The following is a 17,344-nucleotide window of genomic DNA, read 5'->3' as shown; positions in this document are numbered from 1 at the left end:
TGACACAACACATCCAATCAGATTGTGGCATGGCCGATGACAAGGGACCAACTATCTTGTATGAAGACAACACTACCTGCATCGCACAGCTCAAGGAAGGATACATTAAAGGAGATCGGACAAAGCACATATTGCCTAAGTTCTTCTTCACACATGAACTACAAAAGGCCGAAGAAGTTCAAGTGGTGCAAGTTCCGTCATGCGACAATTCAGCCGATCTCTTCACCAAGTCATTACCGACATCAACATTCAAGAAGCTCACGCACCAGATTGGGATGCGGAGACTTAAGGACTTTTAGTGATGCTTGGAACAGGGGGAGTAATACGTGTTGTACTCTTTTTCCTTCACCATGGTTTTGTCCCAATGGGTTTTCCTGGTAAGTTTTTAAAGAGGCAGTGTCCCCAAGCGTATTACGGTGATCTCTTAGCATTTGCACGGTTATGTCATCCAAGGGAGAGTGTTGTAAATCACTTGGAGTGGATCTCTATAACCGACCCAGTCATATGTACAAGTCCACAAGGTCCATTGGCCCTCTTCTCTTATTCTAAGTCGGTTTAGAAATCCCATTGTACTTAGGACTTTATCCTTTACTATATAATATACTTATTCGTTCGATTGAATCATTAATAAGAAGAGAGAATATATCCTTCGAGTTTATTTACTTTCACAACAACAATTGCTTTCTAAACCACCAAAAATATTGTACTGTACATATATGTATGCACATTGATGTGGTTCTAATTGAGATTAATAAATGTTTGTATGATAACAATTAAACCGAAAATATTTTAGAGATTCGAAATTGGGTTTAATAAACCGAGACGGTCAGACAAGATGGTTAATAAATCCCAACAATTTAAACGCAGCGTTTTTAAGGGAACAAACGTGAAACCCCATAAACCACACCAATTTCTGAAAATTTTCTCTATGTGATTATAATTGTTCGGTCCTGATTGTTTCTGTGTCTTTTCTTTTTTTGAGAACTGAGAAGCACGAGAGAGAGAGAGAGAGAGAGAGAGAGAGAGAGCAAGCGAGCGAAGAAGAGACCAATGGAGACTACGATTTGTGGGAGATTAGCTCTCGCACCATCCACTCTCTTCAATTCTAAATCAGGTTCTGTCTTCTTCTTCTTCCTCTCTTTATCTCTGATTCCGTATCAACATGAATCAAAGTTAGAAACTTTGAATTAGTAATCAAATTCAGGACCTTTCTGTGTTTGATTTGCTCATTCCAATTGCTACAAACTGATTTGGGCGGTTGATTTTTATTGCTTAAACTGACATATGTGAGGGCAATCAGGTGTTTGGAAAAAGGCATGCTTCACACTTGTCCGAAACAAAACAGGGAATTATTATTTGTACAGATAGAACTTAATCACTTATGTGTTTATTGAAGTTGAATTTTTGATAAAACGTTATGTTCTTAAAAGATGTGTTGATGTTTCTGAGTTCTGACTATTCCCTTTTTAAAAAAAGATTCAGACACTTTTATTATCTCTGTGGCTTTTGTAGTTGTGATTTAATTTTTTTTAGTTGTTTGCTTGATTGAGTATTCTTGTAAAGTCTAAGGTATTAGGAAAGTTCATAAGTGCAGCAACACACTTGAATCTTGAGAAACACTTTAAATGAGTTTATTGGGGTATAATATGAGGGTGCTGCAAGATAAGCTTTAATACAAAAAAGTGGTTCCTTATTGCAAAAACGTCATCTTCGACCTTAGGGCTTTTTTTCTTTGATATCTTGTGGTAACAGCGGATCTCTCTCTTACGTGGATGTGTGCAGGAGGGGACAAACATTCACTCTCCAAAGGACCATGTCTGAGTCGTGGTGTTCTTATGACCTTGTCTACATCTGCCGCATTAGGTAAAGGAGGTGGTGTCTTGGACAAACCAATTATAGAGAAAACCACTCCTGGTCGTGAATCCGAGTTTGATTTGAGGTATGCTCAAATTGCCAAATTCATATGCTTAAATGTAGTATTCATCTAGGACAGATTCTCGAAGAATGTATTGTAATCAAGATTTAGGTTGGACAGTCTGAAAAATGTTTATTGTGGTTCTTTCTTTGCTGTGTGATTCAGGAAATCAAAGAAGATGGCTCCACCTTACAGGGTGATACTACACAACGACAACTTCAACAAGAGGGAATATGTGGTTCAGGTGTTGATGAAGGTAATACCAGGTATGACTGTAGACAACGCAGTTAACATAATGCAAGAAGCCCACATCAACGGTATTGCAGTTGTGATCGTCTGTGCTCAGGCCGATGCAGAGCAACACTGTATGCAGCTGCGTGGTAACGGCCTTCTCAGTTCCGTTGAACCCGATGGTGGAGGCTGCTGAAAACTAGTTAAAACTCAGTATAGATTTTCCCACCTCCCATGGCTCTCTATTTTAGACCTTTAATGTATATAATATCAGAAATTTGGTACAAGACTGTTACTATATGCAATGAACCTTGCCCCTACATAGATCTCTTGTTGAGTTTAAGTTTTTTTTTTTTTTCATATGGAACTTCAGAATGCAAATAAACAAAACTTTATTGAAGTCAAATGGTGTTACATAAGAATCTTTCTGATTCTGTAATCACTATTGTTAATGTATCTAAGCAATTGTAAGGTAGCGACGTGTTCTTCAGCTTCATCTTGCCATAAAAGCATTCAAATCCAAGAAACCTGCAGTTTCAAGACATGGGGAAAACTTAAAAGGAGTATACAAATGAATGTTATTGCCAAAACGATTTTAGTTGCAACTGATTGAATACCATATGGAGATATCAAGCATCAACCGGAGTAAGAAATGACTGGATGCCAAAAATAATGAAAAGCATTCCACCGGAAAGAGCCACCTGCAACACATTAGACCCATTTGATCAGATCTTTGACAAAAAAAACCACAGAACTTTGCTTCAATAACTGAATAAAGAGAGTGATATCATAGAACATTACAATTCGTTCGGATATTTGAGATGCTAAGCTCTTGCCACCAAGCACAGCAGCTGTGGTGCACAATGTTTGTGCCCTGTGCAAGCAGAGAGATTAGGAAGCTGTAAGCAGTAGAGAAAGAGCTATCAGTTTGATATAAATCATTATGTGTAGAAGGCTTACAAAATTCCGCCAAGGACCACGCCAACTGGATTTTCATCTGCAGCCAAACCAATAGTCGCAAGCTAGAAATAGAGCAAGTAACAGTGAGTATGTGAAGCGCTAGCAAAAGTGGAACCAAGCAAAATGATGCAGACGGAAAGTTACCTGACTCTTGTCACCCCACTCACCAAAGAAGTTAATTGAAAACGCCTTGAGAAAAATGGGAGAGAAGAATGCAGTAAGGAACGGTCTTTTCAGCTTTTTCTGTTCATCTTCAATCTACAACATCAGAAAACAAATTATATAAACCTTTGTGTGCCCTCAAGCAGTCTTGAATCTTTTTTTTAAAGATCAAGTTCCATACCTTATTGCTGTCTTTTATCGATTGATCTTTAGTCTTCTTCATATCAGAATCCTATGATATTGAACAAGTGTCAACCCAAAAGCATTGTCTCTAAAGATGAAAAAAGATTTACAAGAAGAACAACCAACCAGTTCTGCTTCAACTTCTGCCAATTCTTCAGAACCCCTGCATATATAAAAACCAGATATGGATGAGAAAAATGCTACCTGAAATTTGTGGAAACAGATATTGTTCCTCAAAGTCATCTAAGTTCACTTACCCTCCTTCTTTAAAACCGTCCCACAAAGACCATAACCCGAAGCCAAAGAACAACAATGTTGTTATATGATGGGTCCATTTACGAGAGATCTGCATATTGTAAGTGTAAGTTCGAATCAGCATCTGTCAAGTTGCAAGCTCATAGAGATTATTCAGTAACAGACACAAGCATTTTCACAAATATCTTACCAGATTTGGAGCAGCCCAACCGAGTGTAGCAGATAGAACAGTCATGACCTAAAGTATAAGCAACAAAATGAGCTTTTTTCTTCATTGAACTCAACTCAACAATTGTATAAAGACATAGGAAAAAAAAAAAAAAANAAAAAAAAAACTCACAATCAAAGCTGATAAACAACCAGCCAACACAAGTCTCCTAGGATAACGCATTGCCAAAATCTGGTTACAGAGTTAAAACATTAGCTCACAGAAGAAAAAACATCATCCCTACAGAAAGCTACTAATACTGTTCATGTTGATAACAAAAAAAAGTCAACAGCTTTGATCAAAGAACATAACCACATCAACATCTCAACTTAGCTTAAAATTCTCAAAAACTAAACAAAGAAACGAAGCATCAAAGCAAAGTTTGGATTCGAAATGTTGCTAAAGCTTCAAGCTTTTGAGTATTATATAGAGAACTTACAGCAGCAGCAAAGAACGTTTTGTCACCAATCTCGGAGAGGAAAGTCATAGCGAGTGATTTAGTAAAACCCTACAGAAGAACCCCTTCATCAATTTAGCTTTAATGATTCCAAACCAAAAGTATAAAAACTTTGAATTTGAGAAGAAGAAGAGAATAGCTTCAAAAACCTGCAAAAGCGAACCCATGACTGGCGAGAATCACGGCGGAGCGAATCTGTTGCCGCCGACGAGAGCTTGCCTATAAGTCGCGTAAGAGAAGGTAAATGTTTTTTTCTTCTTGGGATCTGTTTGGTAGGAGTGTGGAGAGCATAAGGAGGACTGTGTTAAGAAAAAAAAAAAAAAGATTCTCATTGGGCAGATCTTGCCACGTGGAAGAATACGATTCGAAGATCTTTGCTTTGTAGGACTCATTGGAACGAACCTTAGCTTTAAACAGGTTGACTCATAGAGTATATTCATTTATTAATGTTCCATTAAGAGGCAATTAGTACATAGGAATTATTTACAACAAAAATAGATGAGAGAATATGTATAAGAATTGATCACAAACAATGGCGGTTTACCAAATTGTGGATAAAAGCATTGTCACATAGGCTCCAGCGAAACTCCAGTAGAAAGAAACCATGTCGATTGAGGATTCATGAGTTTCCCACTTCATTATATATATGGTTCTTGAAAAAATTTCATGTTGCAGCTTATGTTGGTTGTTATGCTTGTATTGATAATAGAATGTATACTTCTCGTTCACTAAACCAAAACGATGTGCTGCTAAGAAACACAAGTACCACAAAAGTTACATGAAAGTGAAACTAAGAGTAATGAGATAAAATCTTTTATTTCTAGCTTTCTTCTACACTCGTAGTTAAACAGTCATCATCAACCAATGAGGAGAACTATATGATGTTGTTTCATATAGTAAATTTTCGTACAAGTTTGCATGGATCAGAGTAACTAATTATCTGACAGAGTTATAAAGGTTAAGATCTACAGAAATGTTGATGGAATAGTCCCGGTAAGACACCCTACTGAATCCAAAGCTCTAGAGCGCTTCAGTATTTTTTGTGTGTTGGCTTTACAAGTACAATGGCTAATAGTCTTTATGCTCCACAGCTAAGTGATGACTTTTTTTTTTTCACCTCTTGTCAAATCATCAATAAGAAGTTGCGGAAGATTTGTTTTGGTCAAATGTACTGTTTATAATATAACTTCGGAAAAGAGAAAAAAGACTCTAAAAATTTCATGAAAGAAAAAAAGTGAAAAAAAAATGGTACATAGAATGCAGCGAAATGTTCTCACGAATATTAACTTACTTCTCCCAACAACAAAAAAATTCAAAAGAGAAGAGAAAGAGACAAGATCGGATTCTGACGAGTAAAAAACAGAGCCTAGACGTCATTGACTCTCAATGGTACTAAGTACTACTACTACTACTCTCTTGTCCAAAACCATTTCATTATTGGTACGTTCCCCTCTCCCCCCGGTTTATACCAAATAACAACATTTGCATCTTTTTTTTCCAAGTTATGAGTGAATGTTTTTGGTAATAGAAAAGTCAATGGTAGCCTCCGAGAGAAACGAGAGTTGCTGGTTTTAGAATAGGGGAGACAGTAATAAATGTTAATACTTAATTTTTGAGTTCATCATTAAAATAAAAATAAAAAACAAAGCTAGTAATAGTTTCTACATTTATATATGAGGAAGATGTTTCTTTCAAGCAAAGCTTTTCTTTTTAATGCTCTTGTTTCATCGGTCCACTGAATATAAAGTTAATATGGTTTTTCTTTTTTAGTCATTAAATAGTCATTAAATGGAGTATTAGAATTTACTCATTTATTAAAAAAATTACTTTGATAATGGGAGATTTTTAATTTGCTTTCAATCAACATCACATCAACTTCAGGGCAGAAGCCACAGCCAGCCAGACTAGTGCCCGTTTTATGGTAACTAGATTTCATTAATATCTGTTTTTTTTTAAATTAAACTTAAAAGAAAGTTAATTAAATTAAAATAATAAATAAAAACACTCATTGTGAAAATAACAGCTTTTAGGAGGCTATATAGGCTTTTGACAATTTTACAGGAGAGAAGGAGAGAATAAAAAACGCATCGTTTCAACAATACATCATCATGATTCATGAGTATCTTAATTACAAGTTTGACTAATCGATTAGAAGAAGTCATAATAAGCTTTTCCTATTTTTGCTAGTTAAAATAATTAGATTATATAAAAAGAAAAAAACAACATTTTAAAACTTTTTTTTTTTGTAATCTTTTGTGCATGAGAAAATAGAAATAAAAACTGAGAGTGGCAGTGGTCGAGAGGCCATTTTCAACTTTGGCAGACAGTAAAACAAGATGGAAATGACACTCTCTGTATCTGAAAACGCCCAGGCTCTCCATTACATATACATACACTAAATATATATACACATTTTTATTCCATGCATATAGTGAAATATATGTTTTTAACAAATTTGTAATAATAACAATAACTATTTATACAATCGCGTAGTTAAATTATCGAAAGACACTCGAATACGATTGTCCTCCCCACATTTTCTAAGTTGAAACTAACCGACTAGAAACATTAATTAACATAGTTTGTTCAAAAGAAAACAAATCAAAGAAACAATTAACATCAAACTTCAAAGTAGGGTCTATGTAGATGCATGTCTTTATGTCTCTCATGTAATTATGGGGAGGATTAGTTATTATAGGGGGAAAAAAGACATTAAGCAAGCTTTATATGATGATTAATATCTGATGCGACTTACAAACTCTAATTAAGTTGATCCCATGCGTTGCGTTGTTGATAACTACTTCATGAATTGGTTGTGTGAGAAATAGAAAATGAGACTCAATAGTTATGTACTCTGAGTCCTGTATGGCTGTATAGTATCTGCCGGGTTTTGTAGACTCAAATAGTTTTTGATTGAAAACACAGAGAGTACTTCCATCTATAAATCTTCATCACTCAAGGTTGATGGGGAAGTGTATAGCACCATCTCTATGTAACTTTATTTTATTTGTCTACAACTAGAAGAAAATATCGAAATGTCACTATATGTTTAACTATTTGTATTTAAAATTTAAACAAAATACTTAAAAAAGGACTAAAATCGGGTTTATATTCGATTTTTTTTGGATAAATAGTCGCAATGTTCAAATTACATTATATCACGTATTAATTTCTTCCAACGGTTGTATTTTAACGTTTTGATATTGATAAGAAAAAATACAACTGTTGGAAGAAATTAATGAAATGAAGTCAGTCCAACTGCATATATGATATATCAATGAGAATTGCCCACATCCCCTTCATTAGCGCATAATGAAAGTTGGAAGAGTTATAATTATGGAAATACTCATGATCGTTTTTCAAATTTACATACACAAAAATAGCAATTTAGTATAATATACCAAAAGAGGAAAATAGTAATAACAAAGGATTTTTTAAATTTTTGTTTGTAAATTAGTAAATGTTTGTGCTGGTTACTGGGAAACTAGAATCCCCCTTCATTAGCGCATAATGAAAGTTGAAAGAGTTATAAATTATGGAAATACTCACGAATGTTTCAAAACTACACAACACAAAAATATCAACTTAGTAAAATACACATACCAAAAGAGCAAAAACGAGTCATAATAACAAAAGAATTTTTAAAATACTGAAAAAAACCTTAGTTGTGTCTGTGTGTTGGTGATTGGGAAACTATAATCCCCTTCATTAGAGCATAATCAAAGCTGTAAGAGTTATGATTATGGAAATGTTTCAAGAGAGTTTCAAAACTATATGACACACAAAAGACAGCAAGTTAATTAGTAGTAAATGTAACATACCAAAAGAAGAAAACAGTAATAATAACAATAGATTTTCTTTGTGTATGTTGGTGATTGGGAAACTAGAAATCCCCCTTCATTAGCGCAAAATGAAAGCTGAAAAGAGTTATGATTATGGAAATGTTCACGAATGTTTCAAAACCAAATGACACAAGACAGCAAATTAGTAGTAGTAAAATGTTACATTACCAAAAGAGGAAAACAATAGTAATAAAATAATAATAATAATAACAATAGAAAGAAATTTTTAAAAAGAGGTGGTACGTGGGTGTGTGTGTTGGTTATTGGGAAACTAAAATCCCACCCTCTCAGACGCAATTCATTTAATTTATTTTTATCATCAAAATTAAAATCTCAAAATCTCTTCTCTGATTCTTCTCTCTCTCTCTGTCTCTGTCTCCATATATAATTCGTTATTTTTATGATTTATAATAATGATGAATCCTCCTCCTCCTCAAGCCGTACTGATTCGCCATCTTTTCACCTCTTTAATGAATTTTTTTCATCTCTCCCTCTCTTTTAACTTTCTGAAAACCCAACTCTAGACGAAAGCTCACTTCTTTTTCTTTCTCTGATTTTGTTGGTGTGGTGTGTTTGTCTTCTTCTTTTCTCTCTTTAAACAATGCAGAGCAGCTTCAAGACCGTTCCTTTCAACCCTGATTTCTACTCTCAATCCTCTTACTTCTTCAGGTAAAATAAACAAACATCTCCCAAATCTTCAAAAGCTTTAGACACATAAATAAATAAATAAATAAAAAACTAATCTTTTTTTGTTTCTCTGTTTTTAAAACAGAGGAGATACTTGTCTTGAAGAGTTTCATCAATCAGTCAATGGGTTTCATCATGATTTAAGTCCAAGTCAGCTTCTTTTTTTTCTCATCTTACTTTTTACATACACAAGTACACAAAAATGGTTTAAGCTTTGTTGGAGGAATCTCAAGTTTGGTTGTTCCATTTTTCTTTTGCAGATGTCACTATTGCTTCTTCGGCCAACTTACACTACACGACGTTTGATACGGTAAGAGTTTGATTCCATTTCACCAAACCCAAATTTTATAATAAGAAACAAAAAAGGGGTCTCTTATTTCTGATGCTTTGTTCTATGTATGTATGTATTACTCTGTTTTAGGGTATGGATTGTGGTGGCTTGAGGGAGAGACTTGAAGTAGAAGATGAGTGTTTGGACACAGGACAGTTAGTATACCAGAAAGGGACAAGGTTAGTAGGAGGAGGAGGAGGAGGAGGAGGAGAAGTGAACGGCAGTTTAGAGAACTGGTGTGATTCGGTTTCAGCTATGGCTGATAACAGTCAACATACTGACACTTCCACAGATATTGATACTGATGACAAGACTCAGGTTTTGTTCCTTTGTCTTCTTCGTTTAAACCATCCGCTAAAAATAAGATTAAAAGATTCTGTTTCTTTCTTTTTTCATTTTCATTTCTGTTTGTTTCTTCACTTTGGAGTTTTGTTTTGTCCCTTTTTGGTTTTTATAAATTTTTTCCTCATTGATATGTCACCTTGGAATTCGATCTATATTGTTTGCTCAGATTATGTCTGTGTTTTTTTGGTTCTTTTGGTCTAATGTGACACACCCTGGATGATTGCTTTGTTGAACTTACAAAGTTCATGTAAAGTTTCTTCCTTTTTATGTGTATGATGATGATATGAACTTTACTTGACCCATTGCTTATAAAATTGTAGCTGCTTGTAAAGTTTTTTGCTTTTTATTGATATATAATATGGAATTCAGTGGCCCATGGCTTTTGAAAAAATGGAATTGCTTGTAAAGTGATAATGCTTTTTTTACTACTGGCCCATGGCTTTCAGTTACATTGATGCATATTGTTTGTTTGTGTTATATAGTTAAATGGAGTTCATCAAGGGGTGGTTTTGGCTACAAATTGTTCAGATCAATCCAAGGTGAAATCTAGTGAACAAAGGGTAGATTTTCTTATTGAATCACTTGAGTTTTGGATCTGTTTCTGGGTGGAATGAGCATTGATGTATCGAGTTCTTGGCAGACACTTAGAAGACTGGCTCAGAACCGTGAGGCTGCTAGGAAAAGTCGATTGAGGAAAAAGGTATATTATATATAGTGTAGCTGATTCGTGAGACTGTGTTTTTTTTTTATCTTCCACTATCTTTGTATTTACGTCATATTTTGGATTGCATTGTATCTTAACAGGCATATGTTCAGCAACTTGAGAATAGTCGAGTCAGGCTTGCGCAGCTAGAGGAAGAGCTCAAACGAGTTCGCCAACAGGTCTGGAACTGACTAATTTAACACTATTAACATCTTGAAATGTGTTCTGTAAGCTTCAAGTTCTATTGATTTGTGTTAATGGTCTTCTCTTGTATTCAGGGAAGTGTGGTTGAAAGCGGAGTTACAGCGAATCACACACACTTGCCAGCTGGAAATGGTAAGACTTTTCAGAATCCCACATAAAACACTTCTTGGCTCCTTTGGTAACATGGAAGTGATCTTTTTACTAAGGATGAAGTTTTGGTTTTTTTATGTTTGTAGGTGCCTTTTCATTTGAGTTGGAATATACACGTTGGAAGGAGGAACATCAAAGGCTGATCAACGACTTAAGATCGGGTGTGAATTCTCAGTTAGGTGACAACGAGCTACGCATGCTAGTAGATGCTGTGATGAGTCACTACAATGAAATATTCAGGCTAAAAGGAATTGGCACTAAAGTTGACGTCTTTCATATGCTCTCAGGCATGTGGAAGACGCCAGCTGAGAGATTTTTCATGTGGTTAGGTGGATTTAGATCATCTGAGCTACTTAAGGTAAAAAAAAGAAAAGGTTCAAAACATTTTTTGTTTCACAATCATTGGTTTTGTTCATTTTTTTCATAGTTTGGTACATTGTGTTAGATATTGGGGAACCATGTGGATCCGTTGACTGATCAGCAGTTGATAGGCATTTGCAACCTTCAACAGTCGTCTCAGCAAGCAGAAGATGCATTGTCACAAGGCATGGAAGCGCTGCAACAATCGCTTCTCGAGACTCTTTCCTCTGCTTCAATGGGTCCAAACTCTTCAGCAAATGTTGCTGACTATATGGGTCATATGGCTATGGCCATGGGGAAACTTGGCACTCTCGAGAACTTCCTTCGCCAGGTAGAAAAACACAAAGCCTCTCCCGCTCTCTCTCTCTCTCTCTCTCTCTCTCTCTCTCTCTCTCTCTCTCTCTCTCTCTCTCTCTCGACAATAACAATATTTGGCATTACAAATCAAGAACCTGAAAAAGGTTGTTATGTCTTTGCAGGCAGATCTATTAAGGCAACAAACTCTGCAACAGCTACACAGAATTCTCACTACACGACAAGCCGCTCGCGCGTTTTTGGTCATCCACGACTATATTTCTCGGCTTAGAGCACTTAGCTCTCTATGGTTAGCCCGACCTAGAGACTAGAGAAGCCTTGTTATATGAGTCATGACCAAAGGAAAGCATAGTTCTGGTCTTGAGATTTTCACATTCACATATTTTAATGAAAAGACCAAAAGCTCTCTCCTCTTTAGCGTCTTAGATCATTTGTTTATTTAGTCGGTAGTGAACGTTACCATTCAGAATCAATCAACGTTTTTTTTTGTTATTTACTTTCCCCTAACTAATCTGAGATACACAAGAAGCTTACATTATCTACATAAAAGTTAAAAACCGTAAGAGATAATGGCTGCATCGTATGACAAGTATATCAGCTAGCGAATCATGCCAGGTACTACTATGGGAGGAGTTACTTTCTCTCGGCTCCATTTCTCTACATTCGAAAGCCAACCTGAAAATCACCCAAAAAAAACAAGAAAATGTATTTTGTGAATCTTGTGGAACCTTAATTTTATGTTTTTGTTTTTTGTTTTTTGTTTTTTTGAATAAATGTTAAATTTATTCAACCAAAAAACACAACCTTGTTTACAATATATGCATCTGGTCTTTGAAATTTTTTATTTTTATTTTTAAAGATGTCGTTGAAGGATTTAGAAGAATACCGATGGAAGGGTCAGCGCCGCGGTTCTTGAGCTCTCTAGATTCTTGACAAATAGCGCATGGGGTACAAAAGATATGGACCCAAAAGTCACGGCATGGTTCCTCAGGCAATGCGAAATGTTCCCTAAGCGTGGTCCGGCTTGGGAACGCATAAAGCCAACAACAACCCACAAAGCCTAACGCTAGATGAATCAAACCTGCGTTCATACAAGCTGCATTTCCCCCCAAATCCAACTTTTTTAGATTTTGTTTTGTTTACACAAATTTGATGTTATTATGTTAAAGGTAAATTATGGTGTTTCTTACATATGGTTCCTCTGTTAACGATCTCGACGTTTTGAGCGAAGGAGATACATGGCATTATAGCTGTCTGAACACCTAAAACAAGAAACAAACCCATTTGATTTGATACAACAAAGAAGATAGAAAGATCAATCAAACATGAAGAGATACGTTTTGATATATATATACGTACAAATGTGAGCATCTTCGTGACAATCGCAAAGACCGGTGGTCCATAGTCCCTGAGGAAGCTGTTCGGCGTACGGTTGATCCCGGAACGACGTCCCCTCCGCCTTAAACACCGGCCCATTCCCATACATTTTCAGTTTTATTAATAACAATTATACCAAATTCAACTGATTTTCTCGACGTGAATTGTTAGAACTTTTTTTCGAGCACAAAATAAAATAATGTTTTCTCAAGACTTGTGAGAGAGAAATATGGAAGAAAAAAAAAATTATACTTGTTTTCGATTGGAGCTGGACATACGCACCAAAAAAGACCTTCAATACAAGATTAGCTAGAGAAGAGAAGCGTCAAAATTGTTGGTGAAAAAAACTTATAGACGAAGATGAGATATCAAATGGTTGATAACGATTTATCTAAATGTAGTAGTAACTTTATAGTGTAATATGTAAACTAGTTGTTGTAATTATACAAAAATAGAAAACCGTTTTGGATAGACAATTTGACCCTATTAGACCCAAAAAAAGAGAGAGAAGATTATCCACAATATAATTTGTAAACGTATTTAGTTGACCTAACAGAAGTTAAAATCTATTAAGCAAGTTGACTACAAGTTAAGGTTCTTGAAAAAAGTTTTTGCTTCTAGAGAAAACTTAGAAATAGCTGGTGATTTGGTACTTAGTGGTGAGTGAGACACTTCACTTTTGATTCTTGTCCAGGATAGTGGTTTATGCCCAAACACCTTGAGTAAAATTGAGACATGAAAGAGAGAACCTTTACGATATGAAGGTTTTCGAGAAAATATGGTTTATTGCATTGAGTGCAGTTCTAAGATCAATAGAAGCTCAAGGCAAATTATAAAATTGTGGCCTTGTATATATATTATTTTTCGAAAAGATTGTTTTTATAATATATTAAAAGGAAATGTTACCATTTTTTACAAATATTTTTAAAAAATATATTTTTCTAATCATTTTTAGAGAAAAAGTATAGTGTCAATCTCGATGCATTCAATTACAAATTTCTACAATATCTAATATAAGTAAAAACTGTGACTTATATAAAAATAAATGAGTTGTGAAAACACTCTAAATTATATAAACAAATAATCAAATATGTAAAGGTTGGACCCTAAATTCTTAAATTTAAGTAACCTGTAAAAGTTAAACTAACTAAGTCCTAAAACGTAAACACTAAATTCTTAATCATAATTCCTAACCCATAACACCTAAACAAAATGGTCTATATATAGTCCACAACATGTTTTCAACTTTGCCATTATATCCAAGAGAAAAAAGTGGCAGAAAAATAAATGGTCAACGTTAGTGTCTTACATTGATAATGCTGGTGTTCCGAAAGTCACGAATGATAATAATGCTGATTTTGTACTCTAATAAATAAAATAAAAAACATAGGTTAAAATGGGGGAAAAGAACAAGAAAATGAGGTTGCCTTCAAAACCAACCACGAACTAGTCTTTTTGTCTACAATTTGTCCGCCACTAGAAGTGTCTGCTTCATTCGAAGACATTATTTAAGTTATTAGTAGTTATATTCTTACATCTTTAATCTCAAATCTCAACCTTTTAACAAAAAAAAAAAACTTTGAATTTCATATCTTAATTTTTTTTTTGTGTGCTTGAACCTACAAAAGTCCAGATTCATCAATCCAAGCCATGCAGCTATATGGGATATGGCCCATTCCCAACAGCATGCACGCTGCTCTATATATTGAGAAGTCTGTTTATCTTCTTCTTCTTCTTCTTCTCTTCTTTTTTTTTTTTTTTAATTTAAATATCTTATTTTGTTGAAGGTGAACTATTAAAATTTAATTAAAACAAAATTTTAAAATAATTTATACTACAAAAAAAACTTTTCGTAAACCAATTTTATAGTGATATGATGATACGTAACAATGAACCTTGATTGAATCAACACAACTTACATCTTCTAGGACTCACTCAAGATTATATTCACTATATGATATACAACACAAAAATATTTTTTAGTACGTATGATACAAATATATAAGAGAGAACCACTATGAAAAAGAAAAAAAGATTATACCATAGACAGAACTAATTAAAGGGTTCGTAGTGGTTGATAAAAGCGTCGATGTGGCACAACATCTCTAGAGTTGTGGTGTGCGCAAGCTGATGAGACTTACCGAGAACATGAAACGCGTGACCAACGCCTTTATACACCACGCGCTTGATCACTTCCTCATTACTACCATCGCACATCTCCATGTTTCTGTCCATCAGCAGATCCATCTCCGCCACGCACACCAGCGTCCTCATCATCACCGTTGACGACCTTGTTTTCACCGGCTTACAATACGGATGCTCTCTGTTTGCACCACGTGGCAAAGACAGCCTCCACCACGCGTCAGAAGACGACAGTGTCAGCACCGATCTTTTGTTGTTCCCCACGCGCTTCTCGCTCTCAGTACGCGCCTCCCCGCCGAAGAAAGGCTGAATCAGGATGGCTCCTTCTATCTCCAGTGGCTTTAGCTCGGTGGATGCTAATCTTGCTGCGACTTGGTGCGCGATGTTGCCTCCGGCGCTGTCTCCGGCCAAGAAAATCCTGCTAAAGTCACATAGCTTGGCCCACAAGGTATCGTTTCTTGCTTTGTTCAGCCAAAGAATGGCATTGACCCCGTCTTCGTAAGCTGCAGGAAGAGGGTTCTCAGGGGCTAGACGGTAATTTACAGACATGATCAAACACCGTGAGCGAGCGGACAATCTAGCCAAGAACTCGTGGTAACACGACCAAGAAGCTGAGCCGATGCAGAATCCTCCACCGTGGAAGTAGACAATCAAAGGTAACTTAGAGACCGACGACTTGGTCGTCGTTGTCATCATCGGGACATAGAGACGTGCCCATACGTTGGTCAACTTGTCTATGACAATATCGGAGCAAGTCACGCCGAGCTCGAGGGGTAGTGAGGTACCCACACACGGCACGACTTGGGTTCGTTCCACGTGGCCGTCTTTGTAAACTCTTATAAGGCCTTCAACTTCGTCTACGACCGGTCCATGAATGTTTGTGTTATTAGGGTTAATGGTGGTCACATGGGTCAATGTGGTGGCTCCCATGTTTCTGATTTTTATGTATGATTTGTGCAAGTTTCGTGACACAAAGAGAGCTTTCTTATTAGAGTTTGGGAGATTGATGTAGTTGGAGACTTCTTATATAGGAAGAGGTTGTATAGTGGAGGGTGATGGAGACGGGTAAGGTCGAAAACATTTTCAACTATACTTTTTCATCGAAACACTATCAATAATTGAAACCAAACTAAATTTGTCGGCTATTACTCTCTTTGTTATTTACTATATGTAGTTGAAATCTCTAGGACCAGAAGGTACCACGTGATTTTCTTCAATATAACAATTTGACGATTAATACTTCTATACGATCTAAGTCACAATTATCTCTGTTTATTTTTTTCCTTTTTTTTTAGAATGTATTAATTTCTCTAAAACTTTATTTTAAAGAAATTGTCGTCACTGCTGATACAACAGAAACGTGTGAATAAGACTTAGAAAAGGGTTGTTCTTATCCAATGAGCGTGGGAGGCAAAACTCAACGTGACTATTTCGTTGTGAGCTAGTCGATGGACTGTAGTGATATTATTATTATTTTCTCTTATAGCTTTCCATTCACCAAATCGTATGACAAATAATATTTATTGGAAAGTTGAAAGTGGCACGTGGACATGAAAAGATTGTGGTGGTGGGTGATAGTCTCCCATTTTTCAACGGCATAGAGTCAGACGAAGTATGGGATTGGTTGTGAAGGGTTTTGTCAAAATGCACTTACCAAAAAGATGCATTGCCCACGTTTGTTCTACATTGTTCATGCACCAATCTTTTCATTTTCTTTTTGTTTATTTTATTATCTACGTAAAGTAAAGGAAACATTTCTACATGCTTTTCTATTTTTATGAAACATTTTATTATGTTGTGTGTATTAGTAACAGTTAGTTGTTTATAATGTACAGTTAGCTAGCATCATTAATAAATATTGGGGGTCAAATCTCCATGTTGAAATTAGTAACCTTTCTATTATAGAACTGTTTGGTAATTGGTCTTTAAACAAAGTTAAATGTAAATGCAAGATTTTTTCTGTAGCTAATGGGTATATGATAATGTTGTAAACAGAAATGACTTTTTTTAAAAGAAAAATTTGGTGAACGAACCATAATGTAACAATAAATAATGAGGTTATATACAATGTAAATAAGATTTTTTTTTTGTGTGAATACATTTTACATTCATTCAATAAAAAAGTGGTAACAATAATGCATGCTGGAGAACTTATTATTTGTTCAAATTATCCTGAAAAGTTGATAGAAGTATATATGGTAGTGAAAGTAGATTGGTAATTTCTGTGTTAAGCCAATCAAAGAATGGGCAAGTAGGAGGGAGCTAAGGTGGGATAAATAATGTATAATAATAGGATGATAGTGTTGACAAAAGTAGGACAAACCCATTTTCATGTTTGTTGAGTTCGATTTTTTTTTGTTTTTTTTGTTATATGTATTAAAGGTGTCAAACACAATTATAGTGTACACTTCACACACACAACACGGTTTATCACACGAAAACTAGGACAATTTAAAAAAAAAACTTTTGAATATATTATTAATAGATCAAGTTTATTTGAGTTTTAATATAAATATT

General features: G+C 35.3%; 5 protein-coding genes across 6 annotated transcripts; 2 read left to right on the top strand and 3 right to left on the bottom strand.

Annotated features, from left to right (window-relative positions):
• Window positions 952–2,489, top strand: LOC104701499 (ATP-dependent Clp protease adapter protein CLPS1, chloroplastic). The gene is made up of 3 exons (XM_010417192.2): window positions 952–1,114; window positions 1,783–1,939; window positions 2,081–2,489. Exons 1-3 carry the CDS (start codon window positions 1,051–1,053, stop codon window positions 2,340–2,342), a joined length of 483 nt encoding a protein of 160 aa, XP_010415494.1. The 5' UTR covers window positions 952–1,050; the 3' UTR covers window positions 2,343–2,489.
• Window positions 2,522–4,651, bottom strand: LOC104701498 (GDT1-like protein 5). Its single transcript, XM_010417191.2, has 12 exons — window positions 4,521–4,651; window positions 4,354–4,422; window positions 4,047–4,106; window positions 3,897–3,944; window positions 3,709–3,797; window positions 3,578–3,614; window positions 3,450–3,500; window positions 3,251–3,364; window positions 3,107–3,168; window positions 2,948–3,020; window positions 2,764–2,847; window positions 2,522–2,674 (listed from the first exon to the last, which is right to left on the bottom strand). Exons 1-11 carry the CDS (start codon window positions 4,536–4,538, stop codon window positions 2,776–2,778), a joined length of 693 nt encoding a protein of 230 aa, XP_010415493.1. The 5' UTR covers window positions 4,539–4,651; the 3' UTR covers window positions 2,522–2,674; window positions 2,764–2,775.
• LOC104701497 (transcription factor PERIANTHIA-like) lies at window positions 8,578–11,721 on the top strand. 2 transcript variants are annotated; one of them, XM_010417190.1, is made up of 11 exons: window positions 8,578–8,882; window positions 8,986–9,050; window positions 9,161–9,210; window positions 9,322–9,549; window positions 10,059–10,115; window positions 10,217–10,276; window positions 10,381–10,458; window positions 10,558–10,615; window positions 10,720–10,991; window positions 11,079–11,324; window positions 11,473–11,721. In XM_010417190.1, exons 1-11 carry the CDS (start codon window positions 8,815–8,817, stop codon window positions 11,617–11,619), a joined length of 1,329 nt encoding a protein of 442 aa, XP_010415492.1. In that variant the 5' UTR covers window positions 8,578–8,814; the 3' UTR covers window positions 11,620–11,721. The 2 variants fall into 2 exon arrangements, with proteins under 2 accessions (XP_010415492.1, XP_010415491.1); XM_010417189.1 differs by having other exon boundaries at window positions 10,059–10,136.
• Window positions 11,907–12,971, bottom strand: LOC104701496 (protein PLANT CADMIUM RESISTANCE 12-like). Its single transcript, XM_010417188.2, has 4 exons — window positions 12,668–12,971; window positions 12,499–12,570; window positions 12,195–12,404; window positions 11,907–11,983 (listed from the first exon to the last, which is right to left on the bottom strand). The coding sequence occupies exons 1-4, from the start codon at window positions 12,792–12,794 to the stop codon at window positions 11,907–11,909; spliced, it is 486 nt and encodes a 161-aa protein (XP_010415490.1). The 5' UTR covers window positions 12,795–12,971.
• On the bottom strand, window positions 14,563–15,886 carry LOC104701495 (probable carboxylesterase 6). Its single transcript, XM_010417187.2, has one exon. It carries the CDS (start codon window positions 15,755–15,757, stop codon window positions 14,738–14,740), a length of 1,020 nt encoding a protein of 339 aa, XP_010415489.1. The 5' UTR covers window positions 15,758–15,886; the 3' UTR covers window positions 14,563–14,737.

The sequence above is a fragment of the Camelina sativa genome, chromosome 7 (genome assembly GCF_000633955.1).
Source record: "Camelina sativa cultivar DH55 chromosome 7, Cs, whole genome shotgun sequence".
Lineage (NCBI taxonomy): Eukaryota > Viridiplantae > Streptophyta > Magnoliopsida > Brassicales > Brassicaceae > Camelina > Camelina sativa.
This window is presented reverse-complemented; position numbering and strand designations above follow the sequence as displayed.